General features: G+C 38.7%; 1 protein-coding gene across 1 annotated transcript; it reads right to left on the bottom strand.

The window, feature by feature from the left end:
• Positions 1-5,837: 5,837 nt before the first annotated feature.
• Positions 5,838-14,135, bottom strand: skap2 (src kinase associated phosphoprotein 2). Its single transcript, XM_077720996.1, has 11 exons — positions 14,013-14,135; positions 13,690-13,795; positions 13,576-13,601; positions 13,008-13,106; positions 11,863-11,943; positions 11,383-11,466; positions 10,890-11,014; positions 10,732-10,795; positions 10,523-10,645; positions 9,620-9,729; positions 5,838-6,465 (listed from the first exon to the last, which is right to left on the bottom strand). Exons 1-11 carry the CDS (start codon positions 14,050-14,052, stop codon positions 6,373-6,375), a joined length of 951 nt encoding a protein of 316 aa, XP_077577122.1. The 5' UTR covers positions 14,053-14,135; the 3' UTR covers positions 5,838-6,372.
• Between the last annotated feature and the right edge of the window lie 7,774 nt (positions 14,136-21,909).

Below are 21,909 nucleotides of genomic sequence, written 5' to 3'. Positions count from 1 at the left end.
AGTAGCGTTCAAGCTAAATGGTGTGGAAGTCTAGAATTAATTAAATTTTTAATTATACTCTACTCTACCCGCAATATTTTTTCACGCTATCTCGCTTTTCATGCCAAAACTGACCTTTGACTCGCAGTTGCCCGCAAAAATCGGCATGACTGCGCAGTCCAGATAATTTATCGGTCCTCTCCAACTTTGGCTAGACAATGAAAATTGGATCGAAAGTTTAACAATGTATACTGTTGTACTTTGTGATCCAAGTCATGTTTTCCACAATTTTGGCTCTGTATGGTTGCTGTAAAGAGCCAGTGAATTTGTTTCAACTCGTTTTGTAACAGCAATTTGCATAATGGATGAAATTTATTGTTTTATTTTTTTATTTATTTTTATAGTCCTTACTTTTTGTTCACATGTGAGATCTGAAGTCAGTTCACTACCATCACACAACATTTTATTCACAATATTCAAAGCAAACACTCCCCAAACACCAATTACTAAATCCCCTTATAAGGCACTACTGTATCTTTGTGTTAGGACAATATCATTTAATAATTGAATCTAATTTTATGTTTTACTATCCTAGATTATAGAATGGCATAGCTACTGTTATACAGAACTATAAATAGCCATTTTGAGACTTTGTATTGCTTAGCTGTTCTCATTCTATATGTAAAACCTCAACATATACAGTGTAAAAGGTTTTGACTAAGCCATACATCGCACGGATCGTTGGGGTCGCTTATGTCAGAAGGCGCAAAAGAGACAAAAAAAAAAGTGCAGTACGGCATTATGCGACCTCTCTTCTCTCGGAATCCACACAATAAAAGGCTGCAGAGAGCCCAAACAGCACTTGAAGCGGTGCTATGAAACACGAGCGTTGTAAAATAGCATCAGTGTCTGTGACGGCTTTCTACTCATCCTTATTTGTGTCTTGACACGGGGGAACATCCCCTCCGCTGTGAATAACACCCTCACCCTACTAATGTCTTGTTAGAGATGAGGAACGAGTAGAGGTGGAGCTCTTTCGGGCAGAGCCACTTCAGTAAATGTTGAGACAGCGAGAGGAAGAGAGAGGCTGTAGGAAGGCGATGGGGGGGAGAATGGAGGTGTTAGAGGGCACCGTCTCTGGAGGCCTCGGCGCTCGGCTGCCAACGCGTGTAAATCAGCAGGCAGCTCACGGCTGCAATGAGGTAGAAAATAAAAAAAACATAAAAATGTCCGGGTGAAATAAGAGGCAAGGAGAAATCTTTTATGGCGAGCCTAAATTCTCCTTACTCTGCAGTAGATCCAGCGGCCAGCTCAGCTTGTCTTCTCCAGAGCCCATTCATCATGCCACTGTCTGCATGGCCACAAATTACTCCAATTACCCACCTGCTCTTCATCTAACATACCCATGACCTAATGAGTATTCTAAATTCAAGGGAATATCTGTAATGGTGACTTAATAGGTCTGCATCACATTCCTTGATACATTTAATTGGAGTGTAGCGTGATGGACAATAACAAATGTGGTTTTTTTTGTTGTTGTTTTTTTTTTTTTAAAGTGGATTCTATCCTTAGGTGTGTTTTCCTTGGACTTAGGATGCAGTACTTGTAAATATTGGAGAGATAAGGAGTGGAATAAGAGGATGCAAGGCTATGTGTGGTTGTTGTAGTGCTATTTCAGATCTGGCTTGTCTTGATTTGGGTCATTTTTTTCCTTTTTCATGACATTATATTTTTGTATGGCAACTTACTGAGTCATCGACATTGGTAGTTCTTAGACTAGACTAAATTAAGTTCCATTATTTTTGTTGAAAATATACAAATTACTAAATACCACAGCACATACTTTGTGATCCCTAGGGCTTCCAATGAATGAGGATTTCACATGGCATTGCTAGTCATGATTCATTTTTAAACATAAGTCGAAATGTGGCAGATATAAAGCACAGGAGGTTCCATGTTTGATATCCTGTGCACTACACATGTATGGTGGCTTTGTGCAGCTCCATGTGCAAGCAGCACAGTAAATTAGCTCGTGCAAGCTTGGCAGATGTGTGTTTGAACAAATACCACACGGCCACTTAATGAGAGTAATGTCGGCAATCTGCTTTTTTAGCGGCTGGTAAAACCCTGTAACTCGATACATTTTCTCTCTTCCTTTGTATTGAAAAGTAAGAGTGTCTATATAAAGAGATGACATTGAGAGCGGAGTTCACCTCCAATGTGAGGCGACTACAAATGGGGAGGCGGGTGTCATTGCGTGTGTGTGTGTGTGTGTGTGTGTGTAGTAAAAGTGGCAAAGAAGGCAGCACTTAGTGTGCTGGAGGACTGGCAGGCAGTGGGCTGCACTGAGGTGTGGAGCTGCAACAGTACCCGGAGGCTTGTAATTACACTTAGAGCATCGGTCGCATCACACTGTAAACTATCCGGCTCGGGGTCGTTATTCAGCTAGCTAACTAGTAGAGTAAATCAGAGCTCTGACCTCATATTAGAGCCTCAGGCAGAGAGTAAACAGAGCCAGGATATGGAGGCTGGAGCCCAGTAAATAACCGGACAGGAGATGGAACAGGGGCGAGGCGTGGGAGATGTTTATAGCAGGTGGACAAACACCTGTCAGGACCGGAAGACTGATTTATACTCAGCGGCATGTCAGCACGTAGCTCTTAAATGCATGACAGCTTGGACTTTAGAAAAAGAAACACAGCACGTGAAAATATGGATGATGGAAGGAAGTAAAAGGCATATTTAGGTTTCTTTGAATTGAACAGGCAGATTGATAGACACACAGAGGAAAACATTATGTATATATATATCAATATTGCATAAGCACAGAGCAATACTAAAAAGCTTGTTTAAGCACTCCACTGAGGCACTGACTCAATCTTTGGTAAATGAGATGGTCCTCGGGATATTTTGGAGTCATTTTTCCCTCTCTTTCAAGTGAAAGGTTGAATGGGAGTTGGCTAGAGGCTATTTTTAAAATTATTGTCAGAGTTTGGTCTTGGTTTAAAAACCCACTCTAAAATTCCCCTTTTTATGAGTGTGTGAATTCATGTTGGTTTCAGTGTGCTCTGTGATTGGATGGCCACCAATTCACGATGTCCTCCCACTTTTTTTTAGCTGGGAGAGGCTCTTGCACCCCCCATAACCCTTGTGAGGATAAGCCGTTCCGAAAACAAATTAATAAATGAAAGGGTGACATACTGTGGTCTTAACAATGAAAATATTATTCATTTTAAAACAAGCATACCCAACATTCTATCCTGATTCACTTGGTGCCTTTTTGTGTCAAGTGTGGTGAGTTATGTTAAGAGACTTGCCCTAATTCAGACAGACTCGCTCTTGACAAAGGTATACGTGGACTTTTAGGGATGTGGACCAGTAGAGGGCTTTAATGGAACGCTGACAAAAAGCCAGTTGGAGAGCCAATACATTTGCTGTGAAATCCCAGACGATGGCACATAAATAAGGTTGACGTGCTATTCCTGACAGAAAACTCTCGGTGAAGCCGCGCGCTGGTCTCCTGTGTGTCACAACGACCTGGTGAAAGCGTAGAATGTGAACAGCTGACAGCTTGATCAAGATGGAGTCTCTACAGTGGTGTTCATTACGTCTTTCGCCCTTTTCAGGAGCATCAAGAGTTATAAGAGGTCAAGAAGATGCATGCGCAAGACATTCTTAAACTGTGGTGAGCAGGTATCACTCTTAAACGTTTTCTTAAACGACGCTGTTTTGCAGTAACATGATCCTCTACTGCCCTAACCCCCGTAGAGACATAACTGAATGACACTAACTGAAATACTTGCATTTGATTGGCTAAAACAGCTCTGGCATTTGAAAATGTCTGCTAAATACAACATTGGCTTTTATTGATTATCTGTTAAACTAATACACATAATAAAAAAAACATTTCTGGTTTGTTTTTGAAGTGTAAAGCGAGATTATTTCTGCTAGAATGCACTTGACCAAAACTTTTTGTTAGTTTTTTGCTACTGCGGAAATATTTTTTAGTGGTATACAGCAAATACTGCGAAAATGCAAAAAACGCAAAAAATGAGGGAAATACTGTATGTCATATATCTTACTATGATATAGGCACATTTTTTATGGTTCGGGGTTTTAATTGGTGATGGGCAATCATTCGTGTGATTTAGTGAACTACAGATTAATGATGTCCTGTCGTTTATGTAAGAAACATTTTATCTTGATGTTAAATTGCAATAAAAAGAACCTGTATATTTTCAGGACGTGGCAGTCTACGTCCAAACGGGTGATGAGGGTATAGTTGACATCCATTAAGAAAATCCATTATTGTCACATAAAAATCAAAGGGAATATTTAGCCCTACTTGCCTCTGGCAACCATATTGGGACAGTAAAAGTAGGACTCTGCGGGAACTGCGAATACCAAGCCAGACAGCCTGGTGACATCCTCATTTAAGTCTCGAAATATTAAAGTGTTGACTGACGCGACTATTTCACATATTTTTGTCACACATATGTCATTTAATGATCTGTGCTGACTGAAAATCCCCTTCGGTTCATTGTGCCCATTCTCACCACAGTCCCCAAACATTTTCACTTTACCTAAAAAGAACCAGCTTTCATTCATTTTCCAAACCACTTATGCACCCTAGGGTCACATGGGGTGCTAGAGCCTATCCCTGCTAACTATAGTCACCAGGTGGAGTACACCCTGAATCGGTGGGCAGCACAGTAAGACGCTCACACTGACTTTAACGTTTTCAATGAGCCTACCTTGCAAGTTTTTGGGATGTGGGAGGAAACCAGAGTACCCGGAAAAACCCCACTAAGATGCACTAATGACTCGTCCACAACGGATTGTGGTAACTCATTAGATTTTCCAATCAGAAGGTTTTACGGCTGGTTTGCACAGTACAAGAACAGCGTTGACGTTGCTCCCAAACATCACCCAAAGGACGCGAGACTCGCTCATCGAGCAAACCCCGCATACAAAGATGGAGGCAAATGCACACACATTTGTCTTCTCACTTTGTCACAACCTTGAGGAAACCTTGAGGGGGCCTCTTTGTGTGCCAAACAACTGTGCAAGAACTTGGCTATCTCACTCTGGAAGGCTGTAAAACGAGACGTACAGTGTGTGCCTAACCTCGGCAAGAACGTGCCGAGGCAAACGCTGCCTCGCCTGCTGTCAAACGGCCCCTCGGAGGGCGATAAGCGTCCGTGCTATCAGAGTGGCTGTCTGCCTTATTAGTGTACCTCAGGCACACGGCCCAGCCGGCCATCTGGCACGCTGTGATCCGCTGCCCGGTAAAATCTCTCAGGCGCCATAAAACACACCGACATCCCTTTGAAGCATGCATCCAAAGTGATGACCGCATGAATGAATCTTTTTACAACAAATAGATACATATGCATGTTTCTGAAGATTGGCTGCAAATATCTCATATTGATAGAATGAATATATCCGGCCGGCTACAACACTAAAGGGGCAAAGGTTATGGCTCAGTTGTCTCTATGACCTTCAAAGGTTCTCTATTGCCACCTTGTGGTTTAATTATAGGGTCAAACCACTTTTCTGGCAAAAGCAGGCCATTAATCGAGTCGTCCAGGGACTTTCTTTTTCCTGTTGACGCTAAAATGCAAGCCACTTTGATTGTTTTTATTGTTGAGGACAACAAAGAAATGGATAAAAAATAGCCATTAAACGCATAAAGCCCGACATATGTTTTTTAACTTATTAGTTGCCATTAATGGTGGTAGACAAACCACATCTGTTCTAAAAATAAACTGTTTTACATTAACCGCACAGTCACTTTGGCATGGTGCCACTTAGCACAGTCAAATGAAGGAAACAGATTCACAACCGTTGTAGCTGCTGTAATGATATTTAATACATAAAATAATTGGGAAGAATAAACATTCAATTCATACTGACTGTGAGAGTTGGCAGAGAACAAGAGGATAAAGAAGTCTATTGCATAGAAATATTAAGTGTTAAATATAAAGTCAGGATTGCAAAAATACTGCTACAACATTCACATTGTATATATGTGAAAACATTTTGAAACATTACGGGCAATATTTTTAAAAGGTCAAAATGACATTGAAAAATACAAATTGTAAAACCAATTTTTAGCGACAGTGATAATAATTTTCTCACATAGTTGTCCAAGCTACTTTATTAAACAATGTTTGTAAGGTCAATGTAAACTAAAGAGTCTAAAATTCTTTATTGGCAATCTGCCACTCCACCCAAATTGGGTCTGACTCACCAGTTAAGAGTAACAGACTTACTAAAGTACATTTGAAGTGGAAAAAGCAGTAGACTGCACAGTGGGGGTGCATGCTATTATACTTGACATCTTTTGAATCAAATAAACTTAGCAATATGATTTATTCAAAGTGATTCATTTTATATAGCATAAAGCTCCAGGAGGTACTGAATGGGCAGGATTCCGATATTTCCATTTTTCTCTCCGACCCACCAACCGTAGCTCTGGTATTCCTGAAAGAAAGATTAATGCAAAATCCATTTCATATGTTTCCAAAAACTCTTGATATCTTTGTTCATCCTTAATAAAGATGAAGAATAGCCTTTTCCTGTCAAGAAAAGTTTGAAGGACATGAACTGGGATGGTCTGACCTTTGCAGTTCCACTGTTTCTACATGACGTTGCATTGTATTCTGCTCGCCATTATTTATCACCATCACATTTCCTGCTGACCGCCGGATTGTAGACGCATCAGCTTCAATGTACGCAAAAGTCATCGCTTATAAATCTTTCACAGTGACGACAAAGTCTGTTCCACCGAGTGGCTTCTAGTATAGCAAGCGGTTTGGAGGACACCGTGGAGAGGCGTCGCGGCTCTCTCTTTGACCAAGAGCCTGACCTCACATCAAAGTCTTGGCCAGGATATAAATCAGCACCAGGAGCTCCACAAAAGGGAGGAACAGGAACCTGCACAGTGTCTGAAAGCCAGACCTAACCACATCTGTCTCCGATTATTGAGTGAATGCTATCATGTAATCCAAGAAACAAAAACCTAATTCATTATTCTTCCACTCCTTTGTTTCTCGCCTTCTTAATCGCAGCAGCATTGCTGAGTGGAGTCAAAGAAAATCTGTGGCTCATCTGGGAATGCTTAGTCCAAACATGTATTGTATTGATTGAATATATTGGCCTTTTTCTACAAGGAGATTAAAAGCATGTCACAGCATTCCCAGCGTGCATTCAATCCGATTGCGCTGGCGTCATCGGCTTGTGACTCATCGGTTCCGCGGGGTACCATATTTACATGATATCAAGGGATTGCTATTACAGTAGAAACTCAGATGCATTAGTGTGCTGTTCTCAGTTCCTTTTTTTTAGTTCTCATCTTTGGGGCATTTGTCCACCATGTCTACTTCCCTTCATAAAGTTTCAGTAGCATTGGTTGTCTTTGGATGACTGAGAATAATAATAATACTACCTCAATGTCATCGAGACCAAAGAAAGCTGTACAAATTTGAGCCCATGTCCAGATTGTAAAGTGTAACAATGATTTTACATTGTAAAAAGAACAATCGTTCCAAGCCTTCGATGTCACATCCATTGTATTTGCTTGTCACGTGATAAAAGTGACATTTTACCACGAGCCACTTGGTAATAACAGATCAGAGTGGCCAGTGGGTGTGTGTTCACAACAGCTTCCTCTCACAAGCCTTTGAAAATGGTAACACCTCATTGTGCAGTTCTGGCTAACAAATAAGTCATGCTCGACTGGGTTCAGGACACAACATGAGAGAGAAAGAAAGACAAACGACTAATGGCGCCCTTCACTAACTACACGCACTTCAACACGCAGAAGCCTTGCTCAGCAAGTAATGCCATTATAAAGCGCAAGAAACAATCTGTGCATCTGTATATCAACACATATTGTCCGGCATGTGTTAAAGAGTGGGTTAATATAGGTTACAGTAACCTCGCACATCAGCAACGTTATGTCGAAACAGTGTTTACATTTTATCAGCCATTCCAGCCTCTTAAAGGAAGTGAGACGTTACTTTTCTCCATTAGGTTTATGTGCTGTGACTTGAACCAGGCAGAAGGAAGGAGCGGCTGCTTGGTGCAGCATATCTGGACAATGCCCCCCACCACCACCACTACCCCTTTCTCAGCCAAAGTCGGGCACCATAAGCAACACTCGTTCCCGACTGGGGGGTCCCGCAGCTGTAACACTACGGCTATTTTGGAGCTGCGGAATGGGGGAGGGATGGAAAGGAGAATTGGGGAAGGGGAGCGAGGAGTCGTCTGTCCCTCCCGCTGCAGCCCAGACAGGTTTTATGGTCATTGCCCTCGCAGTAGGCCACAACCCCCAACACCAAGGTTCCAGCTAATGGCGCTGGCAGTCCGAGTGAAAGGGCAACTTGATTCTTGGCCCTTTTCCACACACAAAGAGGGTAGTCGTAAACAAGCATTTGGTCATTGAGCGCCACAAAGTCTTTCTGCTCTGTTTCGTTTGGTTCGTTACAACAGTGAAAGGGACATTATTCATTTTGTGGATCGACATCAATGATTGACACCGTCATTTATGAACAAAGGTCACACTAAGATATTTTGACTTCATTAAAATGTGGTTCGGCTATTATTATTCAGTGTATTTATGACGGTTGTAGTGTGCAGTGGTGCGCAATGCTGCTTTTGTCTTACTGTACTTTATCATTTCTATTTTGTTTAATGACATATAAAGAAACAGTTTATATAATATGAGTAGCATATTGACCTGAAGCTTATTTAATTCTGGAAATGAACTGATTTGGTGTGAAATTGGTGTATCCACCTGGTGTTTAGCAGTTAAATATGACTATTTTTTAATCAAAATGGTCTATATTAATATATTGTGATTTTGTGCCCTTGTCCCTTTTTAATGAATGCGTGCAAAGACCACTAGATGGCAGACTAGACTACAAAAAAGGATCTGGCAAACTGTCTGCACATGGCAATGTGTCCAAGGAATTCATTTACTAGTCCCAATGATATCATATCTCACACATTGGACTTAAAGGCTTTTCCTTATTTGCAAACCAAAATGTGGTGAACGTCACACAACAAAGGTCCAATTTTAGTCACGCGACTGTTTAGGAACAAACACGCTTCTGTTTTGTGCATCTAATTAAAACAAGTCCTCTCCTTCCAGCTAGCTGACAAGCTTCGGAAATTTAACGTCCACTACACGTCCTCGCCTACTCTGAATAGCGTGTGAGTGTGAGCCTTTGCTTCCTGAGAACACACATTCCTATTTGGCGAGGTGAGCGAGACGTATGATAGGTAGGTGTGTGGGCCCAAGGCAGCGGCGGAAGCGAGCTGAGGCGGCCCAGATGGACGCGATGGAACGGCGCGGCCAGCCAACGGCACTAAAACTGTTTCCGTCGTGACACATCTAATCCCCATCAGAGAGCCAGAGGCTGACTCCGCCACAGTCGGCCTCCAGCCCGGCCCCAGGCACGAGGCCAGGTGCTGCCAGTAAAGGATATCAAAAAAGCAGCTCCTCTCAGGGCCTAGGAATAACTTTATTCAGGTGGTCCTGGCTCAACAGCTCCTCGCTCACTATTGCTGTTGAGTTTGTGCATTAAGAAAAATATCCACATTTGAGGTTTTAGACAAGGCAGCTTTTCATTACCTTGCTCAGAATGTAAATGGTGTCTCCACGTTTGAAGGAGAGTTCATCCGGGTGGCCCCTAACACAGTCCCATAAGGCCTGGTAGTAGTTTTTGTAGTCTTTGCTTGCATCTAAACAGATTATAATCATATAGTGAACAGAAAATTGATTCCAGTTCAGTATTTTACAAGTGAAGCAACAACAAAAAATCCCTCCTCTATTCTTGATGATAAACGGAAATTGTTTAACATGGACTTCCCCTGCAAATTTCACTTCTTCTTTGCAAAGTTATTGCGCTTATTAAATGTTTAAGGCCACCTGACGGCAATTTATATCTAATACAGAGCAATGATTCAATTGATAAATGACTGTATAAATAAGATTTCCCTCATAATCCTTATAGTGCTATTTTTTCAGCCCCTAGTTTATCATCCAAACAGCCCAGTATGGCTGGCACTCATGGGCCAATTTTTTTAATTGGACTTTGGGCCTCTTGAACGTAACCCAAAAGTGACAAGGAAAATGTGTGGGGGCACCACCAAAAGCATCCAAGTCATTCTGTTGATCTACAACACTGCGTCTGCTAGATAGCCACAAAGTTTATTTCAGTTGTAAAGTTTTATCATGAATCAAAAATGATTTGTGTTGCCTCAGCAATTTCCAACAGCTGCGCTGAGACAAATTGGAATGACAGGAAATCACATCAGATTAGAGTACCATGCGAAGGCCAAGATTTTTTTACCCTTGGAAAACTGCTCCTGCTTTCATTTTTTTCACTTTTAGTAAAAGTCTCATTGAAACAAAGTGTCTGTCTCTCACCAATTGTGCACTTCCATGTTGCTTTGTCTGAATATCTGACTGATAATAGGAAACTAAGGTGAATTAAAAACAGTATATGTGTCTTAGGAGACACTATAGCTTTACCTGGTAGCACCTCATAGATGTCTGTATCTGGTACAAGTTCAACATCATCATACATTAGCTGTTCTTCCACTTTCTGCCCCTCTTCATCATCATCTTCTTCTTCTTGTATGATACCAGATTTATCTACAGATGGAATTGGGAAAAAATATAATTAGTGTTGAGTTTGTTTTTTCTCTTTGACCATAATTGGTGGTAGGTGTATGGCAAACCTTTCATAACCAGATCGATACATTTCATCCATTCCTTTGCCTCTTTTACCGACGAAGCACAAAACTGGTTAAAGGTCAAGTATAAATATAGTCGTCAGAAACAAATTCTTCATGTAGAAACTACCACATATATTGACAAGACGGCACGGTCAATGTACCTGATAGCCTCGCTTATCTGGAGCTGAGATTTCAAAACAAAAGTCTTTCTTGGAGTCTTTCCTGAAACTGTTGTTCATTTTGACATGGTAGCCGTCAATGTTGAATTCGCCTTTCTGCTGCTTGTCTGTTACAAAGCGACATCACTGTCAACATTTTCGAACCATAGCCAGTCTCTGTCACTCTAAATTGGAAAGGGAACTAAGGATACACATCATTTGAATGCTTCTCATGATGCTTTCATGAGACTTTCATAATCATGGCATGCCAAACTTCATGGATATGAAATAATGCTTTTACCTGATTTCATGAAGTGTCCTTTAATATCCTATATCACTTCTGAACAAAATTAACACCTAATGTCTTTGTGTTAGACAATGACACAAATATTCATTCATTCCCATGACTAATGTCATGCCATGATTATGAGTTTCATGATTTTGTCATAAGAAGCAATTAAACAAAGTGTTACGAAAGATAAAATGATACCAATACCTTTTTCGTGGCCATAATAGTAGAAAGTGCGATAGCTTAGTGCACACCATCTCTTCTGCCACTCCTGGCCAAAAAAACTATGATCTGTTGATGAGACAAAATAACTTGAAATATTGACATTTTTTCCCTTCAACCACAATGAATGAGAAAGGATTTGATATATGGACTTCTACTTATGTAGTAGTTTTCCATCTTCAATGACATTCAAAGCTCTTTACAGTAGATTGTCATTTATGTACAGATAACACACCACCAGAAGCAATGTTGGTTTCAGGATCAGATTCAGTATTTCACTCAGCATTTATCAAAGTCTGAGCCAGCATTTTTTTGAAAATAGAAAAGGGGAAACACCTATGACAAGTTATAATTTGTTTCTTAAGCCTAACATGCAGCTTTGTAACTTAACTTGATGGATTTATTATGCCAGTCTATATTAAAAAATAGAGTTTCATCTGTGTATTCTATTGAGAGCCCACACACCCTTCCTTCGCTTCTCCAGGAATCCTGACATGAGAATACACTGCAGGTCTTGTGCTGCTATTGGTGGAGACTGTTGGGAACCTGGAAAAAAGGATTATGAACATTAAAAAATGTTCACTGCTAATAACAATGGCAGATGGGCTCTAACTCGTGGTTGACATTGACAATCGGATGATGGCTGTCGAAAAGTTGCAGATCATCCAGTGAAGAACATTTTACCTCGTCAGTGTGCTATGCAACTTCAATGCAAATGTTCAACTCCTGTGTCAAAGTTGCTTTGTGTGAAAGAGACGCCATAAAAGTGGCAGCTGCTTACGGGCCATAAACCCCTACCCCCAGAATTGCCACTTCACTTGGACTTCCCTGACACTTTATTTTGAAATGTGAACAGCCACTCATTACTGGCCACAATTTTAGATGCAACAGTAAAATGTAATCTGGATCAATATGTACATCAGAGGCAATTAAAAGTACTGCTACTTTAGAATCACATGAGTCAAGTAAAGAAAAGAAAATAAAAAAAATAGTCTTCTAAATAATTTCACTCACATCTTAACATAATGTGGTTTACGTTGCACAAGTTCAAAGAAATTTCACATTCTACGTCAGGCTGGCAGTCAACGATCATGTTTCACTGGAGTGATAGTTTCTGATGTCAGTGTTTACTCATAACTCATTGGTTTCCTTTATAGTATTGAACATTCTATCCGTTTTGAAAAGGAAGGTTTCACTGCCAAATTGCTACCCAAAGGACCCCAGTGCAGACAGAAAGAAAATAATAGTATTTGCATTTATTAAGTAACAAAAAAAATGCTTAGGTTCGGACAAAATTAGTTTCCGGGTCCAGACCTGGACCGAAGTCCGCTAGTTGGGGACTCTTGCTACCTTACCATAATGGGTTAAATCTACTCTCCATTTTGTCATGTTTTTCCTCAGACCCATCACTTCAGTGTCTTTACACACTATAAAACACCCATGTGCAGTGAAACAGGTGGCGTTAAACGTAGTTGAGCTTTAAAGTGTCTTCTCAAATTGTGTTGCCAAGTTACAAATGGAATGTCTCCTTCACTCTGACACCCCAAGTCACTTTGTTTAAAGGAACAAGTTGCCAGTAAAAAAATGGCACCTTAGCAAATAGCTTTTACCCTCATAGGGCTCCTCTTCCCGGTCAACGGACTGCAGTGAGCCTCCTCCGTTGTTGCTAATGTCTACCTGCTCCGCATCGTCACTTGGATCCTCTCCACCTGAAGGAGGAGCGCTGGTGGTCAGTCCGGTTATAATGACAAAAGAAAAAACAGCATGCACTTTCCTTTTCTTGACATAGAGCAAGGCAGTTAAACTTCCTTTTAAACGCAAGGCACGTGGTGGTTATGCTTGCCCTCAGGAAGCAGTTAGAATGGTGAAACCACAAACAGTAAGTGTATTATCCAATCGATAGGCCTCATAGTGGTAAACCGAAAATACCCATTCAAATAATAAATAGTTCATGGCACATTACGATGTGTTTTTGTGGAGAAAATTATGTGGCTAGAGCATAGGGTAGTTAGAATATCGGTCTATACCGTTGTTTGTCAAAATCAATAGTCAGCCAGCCTAGTCTAACTGTGATAGAAACTCCTTTTAGTAATAATATTTCTGTAGATTTTTTTTCAACATGTCTGTCACAAAAAGTTGGATGTACTTATAAGGATGGAAAGTATGAAAACAACTTACATTTGTCCTTGAAATCATATGGGAAACTGTATTGGAAAAAAGTTATAGAAGTGTCACAGATATGTAGACAGAAACAAATAGAAAGATGTAAGCCATAAATTTATATATTCATACCCCAATTTGACCTCTTTAATCCGTTTAATGAAGGCTTCCTTCTTTTCTTTGGCCTTCTTGCTCAGGTTTTCTCCTTTCAGGCAATCGCAGAGAAAATTCTCAAAGTCTAAACATAAAGAAAAATATGTTTTTCTTTCTCATAAATAAATGACACTGGTGCACGTTAGAGGATAAAGGAAGAGCAACAGAGTAAAATCAACTTTGCTTCCTCATTTTAGAATTGTGCACCGGGTAAGTACATTTATTCTCAAAGCCAAAAGCTCAAATGACAAAATGACAAAAAAAAAACAAAGTATAGCAAATTGTTGAAGTGATTGTTTTACCTGAAATTAAGGAAGTTATTTCCTCGGGCACGGCTGGCATTGTTGTTGTTTTTAAAGCAGCACAAGTCTGACTGAAGTCAAAGGTCACAAGATGCAGAAGTACTGGCGAGCACCAATGCGGAAGTAAAAGCGTGCATAATTTACTGGTGGGCACGCGAACGCACGCACGCGCAATGACGTTTATGAGCGCAGCGGCCTTTCTGTGTATGCAGACGATATACGAGACAGCTACTACCCACTTGATGCTTTAATGGGGCTTGACGCACTATTAAAGTCACAGCACAATAGCATTGTCATATTTTACATTGATTCTTGATAATATCACACTGGGTTCTTGGCACATGTCAGCAACGGAGGTGAAAGGGAATGCTTGCTTGCTTTATGGTGTTTATGTCAACATTGTAAATCCAAACTGGGAATATTGATAGGAAGAATGGTGTTTCCACCTTAGAGTAACATCTCCCATAGCATCAATAAATGTGGTGTCTAGTTTACAGCATTGTAAATCTGCAAGGCAAAGTTTGAAGGAAGAAAATGGGAATACAGGAGACAGTTGCAAACTACTATTTTTCAAATGACTGAAATTGAATTATAATATATAATACATCTATTTCTACTTCACGAAACAAAAAAATAGAACCTGTTTTGCAGTAATTATCTTAGAATAATGTTTTCGGACGGTATGATGATAATATTGGCACTCCTATGTGTTAAATTGTACGTTTTACTCAATTTTCCTGAGGGGCTTCGGATTCCTCCTACATTCCAAAAACATGTTTGAGACATCCAAGACTCTAAATTATCTGTAGAATGCTTACTTGTCTCTCTGTTCCCAGCAATTAGATAGCAACCAGTCAAAGGTGTACCCTGCCCACAAACCAAAGTCATCTAAATTATGTTTAACCTCGCACAACTGTTTTGAGGCAAAAACAGTTTGCGGTTGTGTTTAACATTTGATGACATGATAGAAGTTATATATCACTTTTTCAATTTTATTAGTGAATTATCACTTAAGTCTGCTATTACAGAGTTGTAGTTGATAGCAAGCATTTCATTCAAAATGAAAATGAATCTATTTGTTTTCCTGCAAACAAGGAGTGCAACTTTTCCGCCCTGTTTTATTGCTTTTATGGGCGTGTCCAATGTCAATCATTCAACAATTATCTTGTGACAGGCAACATTCACAGATGAAGAAGACCCAGCCTTTGAACTAAGCTAAATGTGACAATGTAGTACACCTGAGGAGAGGGGATGAACAACAGATAGTGGACTTTCTTGTTTCCAGAAACTTTTGACATCTCATGTGTGGCTGCTATTTAGTAAATGCAAAATGAATCCTTTAATTTGGCTCTACTGAAATCATTTTGGAACTTAGATGGTGTAGATTTATCTGCAAATCCTCTGTGTCCCTTCAAAACATGACCCCCTCCTGACCCGGCAGTTGTTCCTCCCAGCTTCAAGAGGAAAGGAGAGACAGCTTGACCTTTCACCTAAGAGCCGCTAAGGAATCCATCGACTTGTTTCGATAGATGTAGCCTTCTTTTAAATACCTCCTACCAAACAAATATAGTAAAACTTTAACTTGGAGGTTTAATACATTCTCTGGTTAATACTCAAAACACTCATTTATCAAATTATCAGACAAATGCCAGCAGCTTCAAGCACCCACAAAAATGTGCGGTGTCTTTTATTTATATCTATATTGAATAACAAAACAGAACAAAGCTATACTGAAATGAAATTTTATCTACTGAGGATGAAAATTATACGACTGTCAGTCGTAATATTGTGAAACAAAACAAAAATGCCGCCAAAGACCTCGAAACATGCATGTAATGGGTTACTTGTAATTTGAGACTTTATGGGAAGGATGTGTGTGTACGTGTGTGTGCTTGTGGGAGTGTGTGAGAGAAAGACATAGATAGAACGCACTTTTAGAATATGTTTTATTTTCAAATAAAACCTTGATAGTTAGGTTTCAAAATGTTACATAGATGTTCGTGAAGGTGAATTTAAAGATTGATTTCATGGACAATGTGGTGATCATAATGCTTTTTAGTTGTTGGAGTTGGATGTGATAGTGACATCAAAACAAGATGGTTGTGATGACATCCATATGAATATTGTATTCAATATATGATCTATTTTCCTTTTACAAGAAGAAGCAGCTGTTTAATTTCCAAGTGCTCTTGTTGCCAATACAAAGTTTAAGTTAACCACAATGGTACAAGTATACTTCATTGAAAGAAGGCATTAAATGGCGAAAATGCCAATAAACAAGCACCCTACATGCTGTGAGTTTTATAGGCAATAAAACGTAATTAGAGAGGCCAAAAAGCCTTAACCTTTGCTCTTTCTTTGTCTAAGTTTTTTCTTTGTTGTTAAAATACAAATTATTCATTATTATTGTTCATTCATCTTCCATATCCTCATAAGTGTTGATGCAGTCTATCCCACCTGGCTTCAGGTGACAGGCAGACTATACCCTAGACTGGTCGTCATAGGGAGAGACAAACGACCATTCGTACTCACAATCATACCGCCAACTGCCCACGGCTGCCCGCATCGATGTTGGGCAAGTGAACCACTACACCATCAAGCAGGTACATTTTTAACCATATTTTTTTAAATGACAAAAAGAATACTATTAGTAAGTTCCAAAAAAGTTGTAAGAAAAACACAGTCCATTGAGAATCGATTAAAAAATGTATTTTCAGAATACAATTCAATTCTTCTACTATTCATATCAATTCTTATTAGTATGTTCTATATACTTGTTTTGAAATCGAATAAAATTAAACCTGTTTTAATTACTCAAAGTGCATCATCGTGAGTGTTTCTGGGCTGGACTTTGGGACAAATTGGACCAGTTTGGTGAAAGGGAACCAAATTCCCCCTAAGAAGCGTCCATGCACAAAGGGTTTTCACTGTCCATTGCAGGAGAAGTACCATTGTCCAGGCCTATTGTGGAAGAGCATATGGGCCCTGTGGGAGTGCAGTTCGGGGGTTGTTTCCCATTTTCTCACTTGTGCACAAAGATGAATCATGCTCGCAAAGGTGAATGTTGGGAAGGTGCCTGTGTCTGTAAAGGTACTCGATGAAGTCTCCAGCTCCAATAGTTGTGTGTTGCTATAATCTAATGTTGTCTTCCATGATGATCAATTCTGATGAATCTGAAATAAAAGGTGACGTAAAATTGAATGGGGCGCCGTTTGCAAAGCTGCGCTCAGGTAAAAGATGGCAATATTTTCTCATTATTATCTGGTGCTAAATTCAAATGAGTTTAGGGAAATCTATTTAAATATTAATAATCTTTTTTTTTAGATACTGAGACATTTTCAACTCAGCTCCCCCCAGCTTTTATTTTGTTACTTCTGGTTGTTTGAATTGGCATATAAGATAGATATTTACTATAAACACTTAATATTTTGATTTAGGATTTATAGTGAGGATTTAGTTTTAATGTTTAAATTTAATATTTAGATTTAGGGTTTAGATTTAGCATTTAAATTTACAATTTAGGTTTACGATTTAGATTTAGGACTCATATTTTCAATTTAGATTTAACATTTTAGAATAAATATGGAAATTGCTAAATATTGTTGCACAAAAAAAGGGACTCAAAAATTTTCACACCATATTTGAAACACTACATGGTGCTAAATACGAGAAAATATTTCTGTCTTTTTAACAGAGTGCAACTTTACAAACGGTGACCCATAAAACAGTGGCCTGAAATTGTGCACAAGGGAAGAGTGGTTTTGCAAAAAAATATAGTTAAAAAAATAATCTTTTAAAGATATATGCTTGCCGTGGTGGATATGACACCAAGAGATTAATGCCAGATGCACAATCCATCATGATTTAAAGACATGATTTAAAATCCAAATCCTGCAAGAGGCGCCCACGTAGGGCCCGTCAAGCATGCCTGCAGATAACATGGAAGTTATTAACACAGGACTCGTGAATCATGTTGTCTTGCCTTGCGCTGGAGAGGAACCTGCAGGCGTCTCGCGGTGCCTCTGGCCGCTTTTCTTCTCCTTCCGTAGTCGATGGCGGTGGGCTCCCAGAGACCCTCGCCGACCGGCCCGAAGGAGGAGGAACAACCGGTGGATCCATTTCATATCCATCTCATGTTTGGGGACCTTCAGAATCGGTGAACTGTTGCAGAATGTCAGCTTAGTCACATGGTTGCATCTGCCCAATGAAAATGTGGCTTTTTTATTAAAAGAGGCCACTGTCCCTCCTTGTGATTGATAGGGGGTGAGAGAGAGAGAGAGAGAGGGGGGGGGGGGGTACTAGCTTCTGGAATCCCATTGGAAGAGCTTTTAGATATCAGTTCTCGTATACAGACGGAAAATATGTATCAGAAATACATTCAAAGAAGTGAATGAGATTTTACACAAAATGCAATGAAACTTGAATTTGATCCCCCTTTTCCACATATAACAAAGAAGAGTGTGTATTCGACTGTGTACAGTTTGTTTAGGCCAGAAAGTTGTTGTAAAATGATGCCTTTTGACGTTATTTAGAGAAATTTTAGGTCGGGTTAGTCTTCACTAAATTATGCTATGGAAGTACCAACTCAAGTCAATAATAGGAAGAATACTGTGTAATTCCAGAATGAAGTCACCATTTTACAAGAGAAATTTGTGTCTACGAGAATAAAGTTGGAATGTTACAAGCAAATGTCAACATTTTACAAGAAATAGGTCATAATGTTACAATTTTATAAAGTCCAAGTAAAACAAATCAACATTTTACAAGGAATTGAATGGAAAAAAGGGTTTAAAAGGATTTTAAAAATTAGAACTCTAGAACCAATAAAGTTTCCTAACAATTAAAAAAGATTTCCATTGCAAAAAAAAATTCAACAGCATAGTGGAAACTTGGCATACATTTATAATGTCAAAAAGACTTTCTTCTTCCGGAATTATGACACCATATTAGTCTTTGTCTGAGACGTATTGCACCTTGTTATACCCCCCAGCCCCTCCCCCTTGCTCTGCACACATGCATTGGCGACCTTCTGACATGGTTTCACCAGTCACATGACAATCCTTACCCTAACAAATGCAATCAGACACAAACAGATCTCAAATAACATGAATTTTGTTGCACCTTCATTACCAATTTGAATGAACACACAAATAAAGAAACAATCCAATGCCTTAAGTGCTATGATACATTATGGCATCTGCACCCTGTCCCAATACACCTTGTAAAATATGCCGTAATATGCGCATGAAACATGGTTGCCTGCAGTGAAGAGTAAAAATGACGTGCAGACTGTAAGTATGAGGCGAAAGAAGGAGGAAAAGGTGCAGGAAGGATGTGAGGGCTGTTGATTGCACGGCTCAAAACAAAGAAACCTGCACGTGATCAATCTTTCTAGCTCTGCGCCGTGACAGCTCCTTGCCCCAGGAACACATTTATCGCATGTAACACTTCCTTAAATCAGATTAGAACTAGCAGAAATAGCGAGAGGATGAGCACTCGAGCTGCGTGAGGCGGTTAAAAAGGTTTTCTTTTTACAGAACAAATGTCTTGTAAATCTAAAGAAAAAAATATACATAATGTATTTTTCATTTTTTAACAAGGACTAGCACTATGGATGCTGAATGTCTTCTTTGAACAAATGGATCAGCTTTAGTGTTATTGGAGGTGAGTGAGTGTTGCCATTCGCATTCACTGCTTTGAAAAAAAAGCCTTCCAAGAAACCATATATGCATCTATATAATCTTTTTTTTTTTTTATAAATCTTTAATAGCCTCACTAAAGTGCCTCTATTAGTGCATGTATATGAAGTTATAAAAGTCAACACCTATGAAATAATGCTCCTTGTGAATGAAAATTACATGCTCCGATGCCATATATTGTTCTAATTGCACCTTATTTTATATATATATATATATATATATATATATATATATATATATATAATATATATATATATATATATATATATATATATATATATATATATATATATATATATATATATATATATATATATATATATATATATATATATATATATATATATATATATATATATATATATATATATATATATATATATATATATATATATATATATATATATATATATATATATATATAATTTTTTTACTACTATATGAATTGACTTGCAAATTCTGAAGAATCGACTGAGTAATATGAATTCATTCTAATATTGATTTTTATCAATGATATTTCCTATGCATGCATTTGAATGAAGTACCAAATGCTTCAATTTGACATGTGCTGTGTCAAAGCTTAGTCTACAGTGTTGAAAATGTACTGTTATTTTTGTGAAAATTATATATTTGGCTGATTTTGCTAAAGGGGAGCGAGGTCGATATGTTTGCGGTCTGTTTGCAAACAACAAGAGACATCTGGCAAGCCACAGGGCCGATGTGTTATTTTGGAAACATGTCAGAAAATGTACTTACAACGTCCATAATGAGTGTGATTTATTTCAGCCAAAAATAAACACTTGCAAAAATAGCACAAGGGTGTCTGATTTGTCTTATGGAGCATTTATTTATAGAATGTTTACAAAGTGGGACATTGTGAAGCCGTTACATTGAGGCCGTTAGCTGAAACGGGTGAATGTGTTTTTGCAGCCCAAGTCTTGACCAAACAGTGCAAGTGTGAATATGCCTTTAAAAATGCACTTTTCCAAGTATCATCATTTAACGACCTAATTTTCAGTCAATAAATACGCCGAGGTTTATCCCTTAACAGTATACTTTACTACTGCATTTACTATGTAAACAAACTGTTACACTATAAAACATAATCCAAACCTTGAAAATTGCACAAAGCAGATTGCAAAATGAACTTTAAAAAATATTTTAAAATATTCAAAGATTCACTTCAAATACATGGTGTATTTTAAAATTAAATATAGTAACTGAACTTTATCTTGACATACAATAACTACACTGTATTTGTAATCAAATAGACCGCTTGCATTATTTATTTTTGTTTGCTTTTCATACCACAGGTGAGCGTTTGTGTACTAAACATCAAACTTCCAGAATGTACCAGTTAAGGGGAAGAAATTGGATTCCTCCCAATAGTGAGCTCTTCATTGGCTCATGTAGCAAGTTTAATGGCACAACTGCAGTGGAGGTACTAAAAGGTGATGGCCCACACATTGCATCTTCAAACCATGTGTTGTACAGCTGAGTGCTGTTGCAGTACTTTTTTTTGCATGTAACAACATGATAAAATAAACGTTTTGTGAAAGTTATTTGTAAAGCGAAGATGCCTTGTAAGTAGCCCCAATCTGCAACATGTCCACATTTGGTTTTATTCGATGCGGGTAAAGTGGATTCTACAGTAGATGACTGCACTCCCACAAGTTTCAGACTTTACTCCCTTTCAGAGTTCACTTGTAGGATGTCTCTGCATTGCTGTCAAAGTGCTCTGATGAATTGAACGGGGGTGCCGAAAAGGTGATCGCAAGTGACATCTTGCTGAATTCTTTGATATTTTTTATTATCGTAATAGGAAAGAGACAGGGCCCCAGACGGTTAACAAATGTTGAAAAAGCGATTTAATTTTAAAAAAGGGTAAAAATGGGGGCAAAAAGGTAGTCATAAAATACTTGCATAAAGTCAATCAGAGTTGACAAATTATTTAAATGGTAGGCAATGTTTTGAAATGATTTATAATGCTATCAAACCTGACATTTGAACAGATTCGATATAGCTTTATATACAATAGTGTGGAGATATATTGTCATTATTTGATCCTACTTGTATGCACCCTTCAAAGTAAGAGAAAAAAAGTTTCAACATTTTAACATTTTTATACACGTCGCTTGGTACACGTCCAAAACTAAAAAGAGAATAACAAATTTAAAAAGCCATTTCTTTGCTCCAAG

This window comes from Stigmatopora nigra, chromosome 7 (assembly GCF_051989575.1).
Source record: "Stigmatopora nigra isolate UIUO_SnigA chromosome 7, RoL_Snig_1.1, whole genome shotgun sequence".
Classification (NCBI taxonomy): domain Eukaryota; kingdom Metazoa; phylum Chordata; class Actinopteri; order Syngnathiformes; family Syngnathidae; genus Stigmatopora; species Stigmatopora nigra.
The sequence above is the reverse complement of the archived record's forward strand: the minus strand, read 5'-3'. Positions and strand labels throughout refer to the sequence as shown.